Raw genomic sequence first — 14,541 nt, forward strand, 5'->3', positions numbered from 1 at the left:
CTTCCGACCCAGTTTACCCCATGAAGATAAAGTCGGAGGAGGATGAAATTTTGCAAGTTTTTTAGTTTGAGCTTGGGCTACAAAATGCGATTACCGCCGTCTCTCTGCGACCTCTAGGACCTAAAATCGCTTAACATTGTGGTGGGTCGCCTCTTTATAGAGGCACAAGTGTGCCTCCTTGAAAAGAAACAAATGAGCCACAAATTTTTTATCGCCAATTGATCCATGGTTCCCGTTTCTTTAGCCTTGATTATTCTCTTCTTTTTTTGTGGGACTAAATTAAACAATTGACAACTATTTATATCTTGGTTTCTTGTGTAAATTTTTGGTTGCTTAAAAATCCTAATTATTATGCATTTCAGTTTTGGGCAATGTAAACTTCTGTTTCTTTTGAGATTATCAATTTAAGAGGAATTTTTTTTTGGAAAATAGCGATTTGCCTTTTATGACTTGTGTGGTTCCACATTGGTCGTAGGATGAAAAGACAAGCTTAACCTTCCAAAAAAAAAAAAAACACAGAAAACTATATAAATACCCAAAGTGCTTATTTAAATGTGAAAATTAGCCAACATGGAACAGCTTTAATTTTTAATCAAGTTTTCTTTAAAAAAAAAAAAAAAATTCTTCCAAAGGTCTTGTTGTAGTCTGTACACTGAGAGGCTTTTTTCTTAAATAGGTTGGTAGATGCTAAATCAGAGCTGACTTATATAAAAATACCCTTTTGCACAAGTCACAATCAAATGTTACTTGTCACACTGTGGCACTTCACATCCGTCACACTGGTAACAATCAAGCAAATTTGTGTTACTATAGAAACTAAAATGGCTAAAGGAACTAAACACATAAAAAAAAACACATAAAAAACTAATTCGATATACTAATTGGTTGTGAAAATATTAACCACAAACCACTGAGGATACAACAATCTTCCTAGACTCCTATGCCCTCTTTAATGCCAGTAAAATTGCTAAAATCAGAAAAGTTTTTCTACACACATTACATATGAAAGGTTTCTCACCTGTACACAGTCTTTGATATGTATTCAAACTGGAAAGGTTTCTCATCAATATGCATTCTTTGGTGCCGCTTCAAATTTGGCATTGTAGAAAAGGTTTGGTCACAAACATCACACCTTAACGGCTTCTCACTTGTGTGCACTCTTTGGTGCCGGTTCAATTGGGAAGCTTGAGAAAAGGTTTTATCACAAACGGCACACTTAAACGGTTTCTCGCCCGTATGCACTCTTTTATGGACGTTTAAATTTGATGATGTAGAAAAGGTTTGGTCGCAAACATCACACTTAAACGGTTTCTCACCTGTATGCATTCTTTGATGGGTGTTCAAACCTGCTGCTTGAGAAAAGGTTCGGTCACAAACATCACACTTAAACGGTTTCTCACCCGTATGAACTCTTTTATGGGTGTTCAAACTTTGTGCTAATGAAAAAGTTTTATTACAAACATCACACTTAAACGGTTTTTCACGAGTATGTACTCTTTTATGAGTGTTCAAACTTGATGCTTGAGAAAAAGCTTGATCACAAATATCACACTTAAACGGCTTCTCACCCGTGTGCACTCTTTGATGGATGTTCAAAGTTGATGCTCGAGCAAAGGTTTTATCACAAACGTTACACTTAAACGGGTTCTCACCCGTATGCACTCTTTTATGGACGTTTAAATTTGATGATATAGAAAAGGTTTGGTCGCAAACATCACACTTAAACGGTTTCTCACCTGTATGCATTCTTTGATGGGTGTTCAAACCTGCTGCTTGAGAAAAGGTTCGGTCACAAACATCACACTTAAACGGTTTCTCACCCGTATGCACTCTTTTATGGGTGTTCAAAGTTTGTGCTAATGAAAAGGTTTTATTACAAACATCACACTTAAACGGTTTCTCACTTGTATGCACTCTTTGGTGCCGGTGCAAATCACACATTCCAGTAAAGTTCTTTTCATATACATCACATTTATATGTCTTTTTCTTTTTATGAGTTCTTTGATATATTTTCCATTTTTCATACTTTTTACATTGAATGTGACTTTTCGAGCCTGTTTTCTGATATTCTAAGCCCTTTCCTTCAGATTCTGATGCACACGAAATTAAGAAACTGCTTTTGGATGGATTCTTGAAAACAACTAGTGACGTATTTCCCTCTAAGTGAAGTCCGTACACGTGTGGTGAAAAGTGACCTAAAAGTTTAAAAGTCTACAGAGTTAATCAAATAACACAAAAAACTCGAAACTCTTAAAACTAAAAACTAGGACATATCTTTCAATATGTTTTAACAACAAATATTATTTTTGATCCCTCTTCTCTTTCTCATCGAGATATTAGCTTTTAAAATTGGTTTTTCTAATGCAACGAAAAAGCGAAAATGAAACTATAAAAGATCAAGAAGAATACCTTGGTATAAATCAAACCATAAGTGAAGGAGAGGAAATATTACGACAATTATCAGGAATTAATGTATTAAAAAGAGAGAGAGAACTAAAAGAATGCACATCATATGTTGAAGTTAGAATTTTTGGGTAGCCACAAAGCTTTGGATTAAACAGAAAATGACAGAAGTCACGTTTTCCTCTGGTCTGTCAAATAACAATTAAAATAGGGATAAATCATTTTAATAGACAATGAGGAACACTAAAACAAATTTTAGATATTTCTGTCGTACATAGTGACACCGCTATCAGCATTTGGGTACTTTTGATCCGTTTAAAAAAATTTCCTTTGTAAAAAAGAATCAGGCTAGAGTACCTTGCGAGCAGAAATATTTGCTGTGCTATACTCTTTTTTATATAGAGAAATGCACATATTTTAGGCTCAAATTTCTTTTGAAGTGTGAACAAAAATCCGTTGTTTTAGTTCACTGTTCATCGGCTATAAGCAAATTGTTAAATAAAACAATATTTAGTCTGTGGCCGATAACTGGTCACAGGCGACTGATAACTTGTGATTGAAAACGGAACTAGTAAGAGCTCATTATCGTCTATTTACATGCAGAAAACACGTTTGTTTGGTGTAAAAGTTTTCCTAGGCTCTGATTGTTCGTTTCGATTTTTTTTTGTCATCGTTTTTCACTTTGCATTAAAAGGATTCGTCCCTCTGAGGAAAACGCGATTTTCGTCTTTTTTTTTATCCAATGAGACTCGCCATGTTCTTCTAGCTAAATGTTTAAAACAACTCGTTCCTAAACAGACAAAAAACTTTTGACTTCATCTGCACAAAATAAATTCAGTACTTCTGTTTGAATCTAGTGTTTTTAGTAAATTAAAATTCTACACAAAAAATTGCTGGTAGGCAGTTGAGATAATAGCAGCCGATTTTCTGCTTCTTTCAAATTCACCTTTGAGTCAAAATAATAGACAGATTTATTTCTTTATCTCTTGATTTGAAGAGAAATATACACTAAAAATCTGGATAATAAAATGTATATAGAGATATAGTTTTAAGGCTTATTATCAAGCCTTCAGAAAATAATAAAACTTGCAAAACTACTTTCAAGTGAAAATTTAAAAATGTTTACCAAAGACTACAAAAGCGGTTTGGCCAACACCTGCACACTGGAAAAAGATTAAACAAAAGTTCCATCTTAAGATGAAGTCTCTTTGTCCTGTTTTTGTCTAATAAAATAATATCCAATACATTTCAATCAACAATAATAAGATGTTTCAGAGATACCTTCATTGTTAGAACATTTGAATTCCTGGGTGTCGTATTCAAATTTACATAGTCCTGAAGTGCTAGGTAAATTGAGCAAGGGAACATCTTCCAGTTTTGGTGACAAAATATGGTTTGGAAAAGGAAAGGGCTTCTCGCTGTCACCTGGTATAGCATCTTGAACTTCTAAAACAAAATTTAAATTCAACAGACATAGAAAATTTTAAAATAAAGCTTAGTAAGCATATCTGACAGCTTTTACTTTTTAGTTACTTGTTGCCTCCTCCTCAATACCTCGCTCTTTACGCTAAAACTTTTAGTATTTTTGAAAAAAGCTTCTTATTGTTCCAATTAAACGAAACTAGTGTTTTAGAAATCCTTCTTAAAGAATTGGGACAAAATTAAAACTTTTACGAGCGTAAAGAGCGAGGTGTTGAGAAGAAGCTAACCCCCTCATATACATAATAATTTCTGTTCGTTTTAAGTTTAAATGTTGCTCCTTACTTCTGGTTGGAAAAACGTGTTTTTTTTGTTTTTTTTTAATTCTAATCATTTTTTAAATAATCCCAAGAAATCTGGGCCACCACAGAGAAATACCCTCATCACGGATATATCCTATAGACAAGTCAATCCCGGTGAAAATTTACCCAGACAATTACCATTAACAACTCAGCGAGTAAAACTGAGACGGAAAAGAGAAAGCAAGAAATATAAAAAAAAAATCCATAGGAATTCTGTAAAATTCCCCCAGTGTATAATGTCTAGGGCAACTAGAGGGCCTAGTTGCCCTCCACTCTTTTTGGTCACTTAAAAATGGCACTAAAACTTTTAATTTCCGTTTGAATGAACCCCCTCACAATACTCTAGGATCAATGGTCCGATATGATCACCCCTGAAAAAAAAAAAAAAAAAAAAAAAATAAAGAAACACGCACCCGAAATTCCATTTTTTTAGAGTTTCGGTTACTATTGAGCCAGGTCGTTCCTTACTTACTGTTTGTTACCACAAACTGTTTGATAATAAAACCTACCAAACCACTTTCAAGCGAAAATTAAAAATGTTCATAAAAGACTACAAAAACGGTTTAGCAAACACCTGCACTGAATCTTAAGATTCAGTCTATAAATTGTCTATAGTTTTTGTCTATAAAATAATATCCAATATATTTCAATAAATAGAAACACAATGTTTCAGATGTACCTTCATTGTTTAAACATTTGGATTCCTGGGTGTTGTATTCAAATTTACATGGTCCTGATATGCTAGGTAAATTGATCAAAGAAACATCTTCACATTTTGGCAACAAAATATGGTTCGGAAAATGAGAGGGCCTCCCGCTGTGACCTGGTAGAGTATCTTCAACTTCTAAAACAAAATTTAAATTAAACACACATAGGAAAATTTAAAAGTTAAGCTCACTAAGCAAATATGACAGCTTTTGCTTTTTTAGTTACGTGTTGCCTCCTCCTTAACACCTCTCTCTTTACGCTAAAGTTTTTAGTACTTTTGAAAAAAGCTTCTTATTGTTCCAATTAAACGAACATGGTGTTTCAGAAGTCCTTCTTAAGGAATTGAGACAAAATAAAAAATTTGGCGTAAAGAGCGAGGTGTTGAGGAGGAGACAAACCCCTTCATAAACGTAATAAACTCTGTTCATTTTAAGTTTCAATGTTGAACCTTACTTACTTCCAGTTGGAAAAACTTGTTTTTTTTTAAATTGAATTTCTAAATGTTTTCTAGATAATCCCAGGAAATCTGGGCCACCTTTACAGAGAAATACCCTCCCCACGGATATATCCCCTAGAAAATTCGATTCGGGTGAAAATTAAACCAGACAATTACCCTTAACAACTCAGCACGTACAACTGAGACGGAAAAGAGAAAGCAAGAAATATAAAAAAAAAGGTAAAGCATCTGGATCTAAATGGTATTAAATAAAAAAAACAAGTTTTTTAAACTGAAAGTAAGGAGCGACATTAAAACTTAAAACGAACAGAAATTATTCCGTATATGAAAGAGGCTGCCCCCTCCTCAACGCCTCGCTCTTTACGCTAAAGTTTGACTCTGTCTCACAACTTTATTTTTTAAAACGATAAAAAGTTTGACTTTCTCACAACTCTATTTTTTAAAACAATAAAAAACTTTAGCGTAAAGAGCGAGGCGTTGAGGAGGGGACAGCCCCTTTCATATACGGAATAATTTCTGTTCGTTTTAAGTTTTAATGTCGCTCCTTACTTTCAGTTTAAAAAACTTGTTTTTTTTATTTAATTTCTGATCGTTTTTTAGTTACTGCAGCTTTTATGTGCGTACAAATTTTACTTTTCTTTTGCTAAATGGATCTCTTTACAAATTAACTTACGTAACTAACTTCTATATTCGTGTATTTTTCTTCTGGCAAAAAAATACAAAGTTGCAGATTTTTGCAGATATGAGCTTGAAACCTATGTAATAGGGTTTTCTGATACGCTGAATCTGACGGTGTGATTTTCATTAAAATTCTTTCACTTGTAGGGGATGTTTCCCCCTCTTTAAAAAATCGAGTAAATTTTCTCAGGCTCGTAGCCTTTGATGAGTAATACTAAACTTAATAAAATTTATATATTTAGGATCAGCATTATAAACACATTCTTTTGATACATTTATTGACATCAAAATTTCGTTTTTAAAAGTTTCGATTACTATTGAGCCGTATCGCTTGTTTTTTTATTGTTTTTTTTATTACGTATATGTTATTACTTATATGAAGGGGTTCTCCCCTTAGTCAATACCAGGCTCTTTACGTTAAAAGTTTAAAAAAATTTTGATTCACAAACCACTGAATCACAAAGGCCGTTTAATTAGAATAGATAGCTCTTTTGAAAGCACTAAAAAATAAAAATTATAGCGTAAAGAGCGAGGTATTGACTTGGGGGAGAACCCCCTCACATACGTTATAATTTCTCTTCGTTTTAAGTTCTAATATTCCTTCTTACATTTCAGTTGAAAAAACTTGTTTTTTTTTATTTAACTTCTGATCGTTTCTTAAATAATGCTTGGAAATCCGGCGCCCCCTTCATAGAACTGTCCCTTCCCCCAACGACACATCCTCCACGGCAATCTTCTCCAGAGTAATCCCCTCCTCTAGCCCCCCCCCCTACAGAAAAAATACTTCCTGAAAATGGTTTTATACTTCCCAATAACCAATAAATAATGCTGGCAAGTCCTGCGCCCCCTTCATGGCAATTTCCCTTCCCCCATGAAAACTTCCTTCATGGAAAGATCCTTCCATATAGCCCCCGACCCTCTCCTTCCCCCACCTACCAGAAAAAATCTCCTCTGAAAAAGTCTGTATACTTCCCAATAACCAATACTATATGTTAACATTGAGTAAAGTTCATAACTTTCAGCCCTCCCCCTGGGGACTTTGGGGGATCAAGTCATCCTAAAAGACATTTTTATCATATTTTCGACCATGCTAAACAAAATGGCTATCTCAAAATTTTGATCGGGTGACTTTGGGAAAAAAATGAGCGTGGGAGGGGGCCTAGTTGCCCTCCATTTTTTTTGGTCACTTAAAAAGGGAACTAGAACTTTTAATTTACGTTCCAATTAGCCCTCCCCCGATATTCTAGGACCACTGGGTTGATACAATCACCCATGGGAAAAAAAAAACAAAAAAAAAACAAATAAACATGCATCCGTGATCTTTCTTCTGGCAAAAAAATAGAAAATTCCACATTTTTGCAGATAGGAGCTTGAAACCTCCACTGCAGGGTTCTCTGATATGCTGAATAAGATGGTGTGATTTTCATTAAGGTTCTATAAATTTTAGGGGGTCTTTCCGCCTTTTTTTAAAAATCAGCCTAATTTTCTCAGGCGCGTCACTGTTGATGGGTCGCACTAAACTTGATGAAAGTTATATATTTGAAATCGACATTGAAATCTGATTCTTTTGATATATCTATTGGTATCAAAAACCCGTTTTCTAGAGTTTCGGTTACCATTGAGCCGGGTCGCTCCTTACTTACAGTTCGTTACCACGAACTGTTTGAAAGACCTGGTAAAGCATCTTCAACCTCTAAAACAAAATTTCAATTAAACAGACATTATCTGAAATTCATAAGTTAGAACGAGCTGCTCGATAAGTGTAGTTGCCTTCAATTAACCAAAAATCATATAACAAAAAATAAAAGGATAACACAGCCCCCCCCCCACAGATCCTGGGGGCAAGTGCTGTAATTTATGCCCCCTGGGCATATAAGGTTTTAATGGAAGAGAAAGGCGTACAAACATCAGAGGGGACTCATTTATAAATCTGAATTTTTAGTTCTTTTTTTGAGAGTCAAAAGTAATCTGATGGCAACTAGCCCCCAACCCCCATCCCAAACCAACCATCTTTTCCCCAAATGCGTCTGATCAATTTTTTGAGATTTTTATTTATCCCAAATACCAAAGCTCATACAGTAAAAATCACGGGTTTACACAGCCCCCCCCCCAGAACCCAGGGATATATACAGTTTTTATGGAAGGAATAATCATATAACTTTGTCAGGGGCTCTTCCTATTGGAAGTTGAAAGTTCTAGTTCCCTTTTTAAAAATCAAAAGGGACCGGAGGGCAACTAGCCTTCCTGCCTTCTTTACCTTAAATCCATCCGATCAAATTTTTGAGATAGCCACTTTGTTAAAATAAGTCAAAAGATCAGTTAACGAAAACTCTAGTTTCAACACAAACCCATAGAGCCCTGGGGCAAGTGTCGTACGTTATATCCAGGGGGCATATAAGGTTCTTATGCAAGGGTTTTGAAAATATTTCGAAGACCAGATAAGTCAAACCCCCACCCCAACTCAAAAAACTTATAAAAGATATTTTACTCCATAACTCAAGCAAGCAGACCCCTGGCCTTCTCTTTATGGCCCGACCCCCCCCCTAAAAAACAAACTTATTAACTATATTTTATTAAAATAAAATGGCAACTCACCCCTTGCCCTCCATGGGCTGACCCCCCCCCCCAAAAAAAGCAACTTATTCACGATATTTTATTCCAAGACTTGTGGGAGCTGACACCTGGTCGTCCATGGCTCGATACCCCTCCCTTGCCCCAAAAATTATCAATGATAAATCATGGGAACTGAACCCTGGCCCTCCATCTCTCTGGTCAATTTATTCAGGTCAACTGAATAAAAAAAATCACAGCTTAACAATCACAAAAAAAAATTGACAATTAGAAGTAAAAAAAATACCACTGAATCAGGGTTTTCTGCATTAGTTCCAAAAAATAAAATACAGAATATACTCTCACAAAGTTTAGCAGCTGATTTCAACTAACTTTATTCATCTCTTACATGTATTATGATTAGATATTCCCATCTGAGCCCCCATAACTACCCCTGATGAGGTGGAAATATTTCTGTCATCATCCCTGCACAAAGAAAAGATTGACAGAAAATATTTCTACCAGGCAATTAATTGTCTCACCAAACTTAAAAATTAAAGCTAATAAATTGAATTTGAATGTGTTTTGAGCCACAAAGAAGCCACTTTTAGCACCACTCAACTCTTAATCGTTAAATCAAAGTACAAATGCAGTTAATTTTTTTTCTTAGCATCACGTAATGAGCAGGGAGGAAAAAAAGGAATAATTATTTTCTAGAACAAAGTAGCATTTCTTTTATTCAGACATTAAATGTACAACTTACCGTTTTTAATGAAAAAATCCTCAGACACTGTGTTGGGATCGGCCATTTTCGGAAATTGTGGCTAATCTATGAAAGATCTTGGAACGGAGTTAATGCAAATTATGAGAAATACAATACTATCATTGAAACTTCGATACAACACAGATTTCAGTCAGGAGAGTCCTAAAATACAAAAGATATTAGGATTGATGACAAAGAATGACTTTTAACCACTGTAGAGCAGATTTTATCTTGATACAGTTGAAAGAAAAGACTCAACTTCTTCAACAGTCAAAGCCATTACAAATTTGATGATTATTTTTTTAGAAGGTGCTAAAATTCAAAAGCTGTCTTTTTGATGTAACTAAATTTAAAGTGTGGTTGTGGATTTTAAGTTATAATAAAATTTCACAGTAAAAAAGGAAAATACAGCTGTTAGTAAATTTCTTAATCCAAAATTTGGAAAATTTGGTTTACTTTCCGAAATGAAAGCTTTATTCATGGTTTTAATACTTTAAACACAGTAAAGTGTAGGCCTATTATGTACATGTTATGGTTTTCCAGGAGGTACATGTTCGATGTCATGTCATTCCTGTTAAATGTTGTTACATGTTACACGATGTACATATTATGTTTTTACAAGCAATTTAAATTCAAATCTGAAGTGAAATTCAAGCAATTTACGAAATATTTCTAGAAAGTCTTTTGTCTTTTAATATAGGCTATACTAAAATGTAACAACATTTGCCTAAAATATTACTGAGAAATTAATCGATTGTTTAACTAAGGATGGCAATCTTCCTGGGACCCACTTATGCCAAGGTCTAAATTTGGCTTAAATTAGCCTACTTTTTTTACCCAAATATTGATCCATCTTTACCAATGTTATTATGAAATCAATTTCACCCTTTCACTAAAACTCTTTAATTACACTTGAAGGTGATATTTAAATGTAAAACGAAACAAAAATATCCCTATTCAATATGATTTCTAAATATCATGGTTACAGTGACAGCTATAACCTCATAACGAGCAAATCCAGCCAAAAGTAAAAAATACGTTCTTTTTCATTTAGTCAGAAAGTCAATTTGTTTTATTCAAATAGTTATTCAGAGGGTCAAAGACCCTCCGGCATTTATCTTACTCGCCTTATTGTGAGCAATTTGAAAATTTATTCTGAGCTTCATTTAAAAAGGCAGGGGAATGCTAAAATGGTTCAATTTGCGTGCTTTTAGTTTTCGGTTTAGGGTTTATTTTTGAACAGCACTTATCCAAATAACCCGGAAACTTATTTTTAAAGAAGCTGATGTAAACTTTTTGCGGGTAAGGAATTTTTCAAAATTTCGAAAGTTGCAACTGAATGTTGTACATAAACACCAGAGGTTATTTAAGTTCGTTTCTAACTTTAGTGCCACTTGTTGGTACCTCTATATTCGTGTTTTGGATCTCATGTATAATTTAGCGGTGGTTTTGTTGCAGCTACTCGCTTCCCGCATCTTCATGTGACCTTTGGGATAGCTGTTTGTTCCTCGCAATATTCCTTCCAAATTCAAGTTCCCGATTTGTGTTTAAAACTCTTTAGAGAGCAAGTGACGTAATGTAAAAGGCCAAGCCGATTCATTTGGAAATAGTGGAGATAGCAATACAATTCGACCAAGCAAACAGCAACCTCGAAAAATCCCCTTTGTAGGCTACTATTTCCTCTAACTCTTTCCTTTTTATTTTTAATAGATTTAATAGATAGAATTCCCTTTCGTCAACCAGTAGTTATTTACATTACTGACAAGTGATAACCCTGCAAACAAAACTCACGATGAGGTCAAAGCTGGCAAAAGCCAATGGACTGCAGCTAAACTAGCAAACAAAAAAACATTTAAGTTTTAATTCATAAATCTGTTTATATTTATTAACCTTAGAAATTTAGTTAAGGGTGATGGACCTGGGATTTTGTGACCTTTTTGGTTGTTCAAGTAATATAGTCTTCACTTTTAATAGATCCCATTTATCCACTGAATATTGAGAGAAGAGTGACCAATTGTTTGCACTATAGACATTCGCTTTCGTTTTATTCTTATGTAATAACATCAGTGCTGGAAGTTGTTTTATAATGTGGGTTGTACTTACTTAATTATTGAGTTCTTTTTGTGCTTTTTGGTGGTGTTTTACTGTGTTATATTTAAAAACAACTGTTGTTTTTTTTCTCTTATCTAAAAAAGTTTTTTTGGCTTTTCGTTTTTTTTTTCCGTTGAGAAAGACTCCTGGACGTGGGTCCAAAATATTTGGAATTTTTTAAATTAAAACGTTGTTTTTTTTGTTCACTTTGTTGAAATTAAAACCTGTTTTTCTTGCTAAATTTTTCATAAACAGAAAAGCAGTGTGGTCTAAGAAATTAAATTGATATTTGCACCCAATTGAATTTAAGAGAACCTATTAACATATCTAATGAAAGCCGAATTGCAGAAGAGCCAAAAGTATTTCGAGGCAAAACATTCTTGCTCAATCTCTTTGGTAATTCCCTTTTTTCATTGGTTTCGGCTTGGTCTTTCATTCAGTGTCTGTTCGGATCTTGTACAGTAAACTCATTAAGTTTAGATTCTTGATGTTGTTTTTTTTTTCTATTTTATTCAGCACTGAGGACAACTTGGCGGAGGTCCTTGTCGAAATATTTGCTTGTTTCTCGTTTTCATATTTTACCACTGGCTGACAAAATCCTCGTTTTCTCACCCTTTTTTGGTTTTATTTTTCATTTATTATTTCCTTTCCTCTCTTAGCTTCATACCTAAGAAATTATTTACATTTAGCCTAAAGGTGGCAAAAGACCAAATCAATTTTATTATTTTAGAATTTAGCAAAAAATAAAACAGACCAATATAATTACGCAACAATTTTTTAGTAAATTGTAAATTAAATAAAATAATTCCAAAATCGTTTTGTTTCAAGCACCATTTAAATACATATGATGAAGTTAATCACACGAGAAAGGTAGATTTACTAAATTTAAATTATTTGTTGAAAGATAAACGTTCCCAGAGGTCACAAATTGTAAAAGAAATAGAATTGTTTTTAATAGCCTTTGCGGTTTTTTTAATATGATTTCAATTAAATTATATCAATTTTCAAAAATTCTTCTGAACGATGATTATCTAGAGAAAGATTAAGCTAGAAAATTTTGCAACTGAAACGGGAACATGAAAAATAAAAAATATCAGTGTATAAACCTAAACATTTCCCAGGCCCAAGTGTGATTAATTTAAGCAAAAGGGAGGTAATTAAAGAATAAAAAGAAATATTTGTGAAAGGTGTAAAATTCGGACTAAACCTTAAAAAAGTACCAACAGAAGAAATAATTTCAAAGGTCGAGACAAGGATTCATAAGTTTTCAAAAGATGTTAATAATACAGATGATTTAAGACTGGAGATCGTGAATATTTTGTGGGTTGTTGAGGAGGTTACTCCCCCAAAACCCTCAGAGTAAGGGGTTTAAGTTATGCCCAAGGGGCATATAAGAACGATGTTGGCACAATGCATTGTTTATAAATTTTTTTTCCTTTAGACCAGGGCAATTTGTATCAAAGAACTTGTCGTAGAAAGTTCAAAAAGTTCAGAAAATTCAATCGGAAACTGGAGTGGCTTCCGTCTTTTCTTATAGTTAAAAATATTTATAAGGCGACATACACCCATTCCAAGCCCACCAGTTCCCCAAACACATTTGATCAAAATATTGAGATAACAATGTTGTTCAGAATAGATGATTACCAGATAGAAATTATACTTTTGAGGAGGTCCCTACCCCACAACCCTCAGGGCAAGGGTTTTAAGTTAGGTCCTGGGGGCATATAAAAACGATGTTGGCAAAATTTATTATTTATTTGTTTTCCTTTAAACCAGGGCACGTATCGAAGACGTTGTCGTAGAAACTTTGGAAAGGGCTCATTCAATTGGAAATCAGAATGGCTTGTGCCCTATTTAACATTCGAAAGTGATTGGAAGGCAACTAACACCCCTTCCACGCCCACCATTTCCCGAAACACATCCCATCAAAATTTTGAGATGGCCATTTTGTTCAGCGTAGTTGATTTCCAAATAGAAATTATGTTTTTGAGAAGGACACTCCGACAGAGCCCTCAGGGTAAGAGTTGTAAGTTATGCCCTGGGGGCACATAAGGTTTTTTATAGAAAACATTATCGTAGAAACTTCAAAAAAGTCTCATTCAATTGGAAATTCAAAAGGCTAGTGCCCTTTTTAATATTCAAAAGTTATTTGAGGGCAACTAACCCCCCTCTGACGCCCACCTTTTCCCCAAACACATCCAATCAAAATTTTAAGATAGCCATTTTGTTCAACGTAGCTGAAAGTTCTGAAAATTAGTTCTTTGAGGATGACCCCCTACAGCCCTCAGGGTAAGGGTTGTAAGTTATGCCCTGGGGGCATATAGGGTTTTTATAGAACGCGTTGTCGTAGGAATCTTAAAAAAGGTTCATTCAATTGGAAACTGAAATGGCTAGTACCCTTTTTAATAGTCGAAAGTGATTGGAAGGCAACTAACACCCCTTCCATGCCCACCAATTCCCCAAACTCATCCAATCAAAACTTTGAGATAGCCATTTTGTACCAGCCAGTTTAAAGTTCAGGAAATTATGCCTTTGAGCAGGACACTCCCCCCATAATCTTCAAGGTAAGGGTTATAAGTTATGCCCTGGGGGCTTATAAGTTTTTATTGAAATCTTTGTTGTAGAAACTTGAAAAAGGGCTAATTCGATTGGAAATTCAAAGGTCTAGTGTCCTTTTTAATAGCCGAAAGTGATTTGAGGGCAACTAACCCCACTCACACCCACCTTTTCCCCAAACATATCCAAACGAAATTTTTAGACAGCCATTTTGTTCAGCATAGTGGATTTCCAGATATAAATTATGTTTTTTGAGAAGATACTCCCCCAAAGCCTTCAGGGCAAGGGCTGTAAGTTATGCCCTGGGGGCATATAAGGTTTTTATAGAAAGCATTGTTGTGGAAACTTCAAAAAAGGCTCATTCGATTGAAAATCCAAAGGGATAGTGCCCATTTTAATAGTCGAAAGTGATTGGAAGGCAACTAACCCCCATCTCACGCCCATCTTTTCCCCAAAGAGATCCAATCAAAATTTTAAGATAACCATTTTGTTCAACGTAGTTGAAAGTTCTGTAAATTAGGTCTTCGAGGATGACGACCCCCCCACAGCCCTTA

General features: G+C 34.6%; 1 protein-coding gene across 1 annotated transcript in view; it reads right to left on the minus strand.

The window, feature by feature from the left end:
• LOC148953334 (uncharacterized) overlaps nucleotides 1-9,653 on the minus strand; it is a 75,441-nt gene extending 65,788 nt beyond the window's left edge. The window contains 4 exon segments of the mRNA XM_089088493.1: nucleotides 1,126-2,195; nucleotides 3,685-3,849; nucleotides 4,864-5,028; nucleotides 9,341-9,653. Coding sequence (XP_088944619.1) covers nucleotides 1,126-2,195; nucleotides 3,685-3,849; nucleotides 4,864-5,028; nucleotides 9,341-9,386 — 1,446 coding nt within the window. The 5' untranslated portion in view covers nucleotides 9,387-9,653.
• Nucleotides 9,654-14,541: the final 4,888 nt, after the last annotated feature.

The sequence above is a fragment of the Artemia sp. Qi Xiang Cuo genome, chromosome 4 (genome assembly GCF_049724085.1).
Source record: "Artemia sp. Qi Xiang Cuo chromosome 4, ASM4972408v1, whole genome shotgun sequence".
Lineage (NCBI taxonomy): Eukaryota > Metazoa > Arthropoda > Branchiopoda > Anostraca > Artemiidae > Artemia > Artemia sp. Qi Xiang Cuo.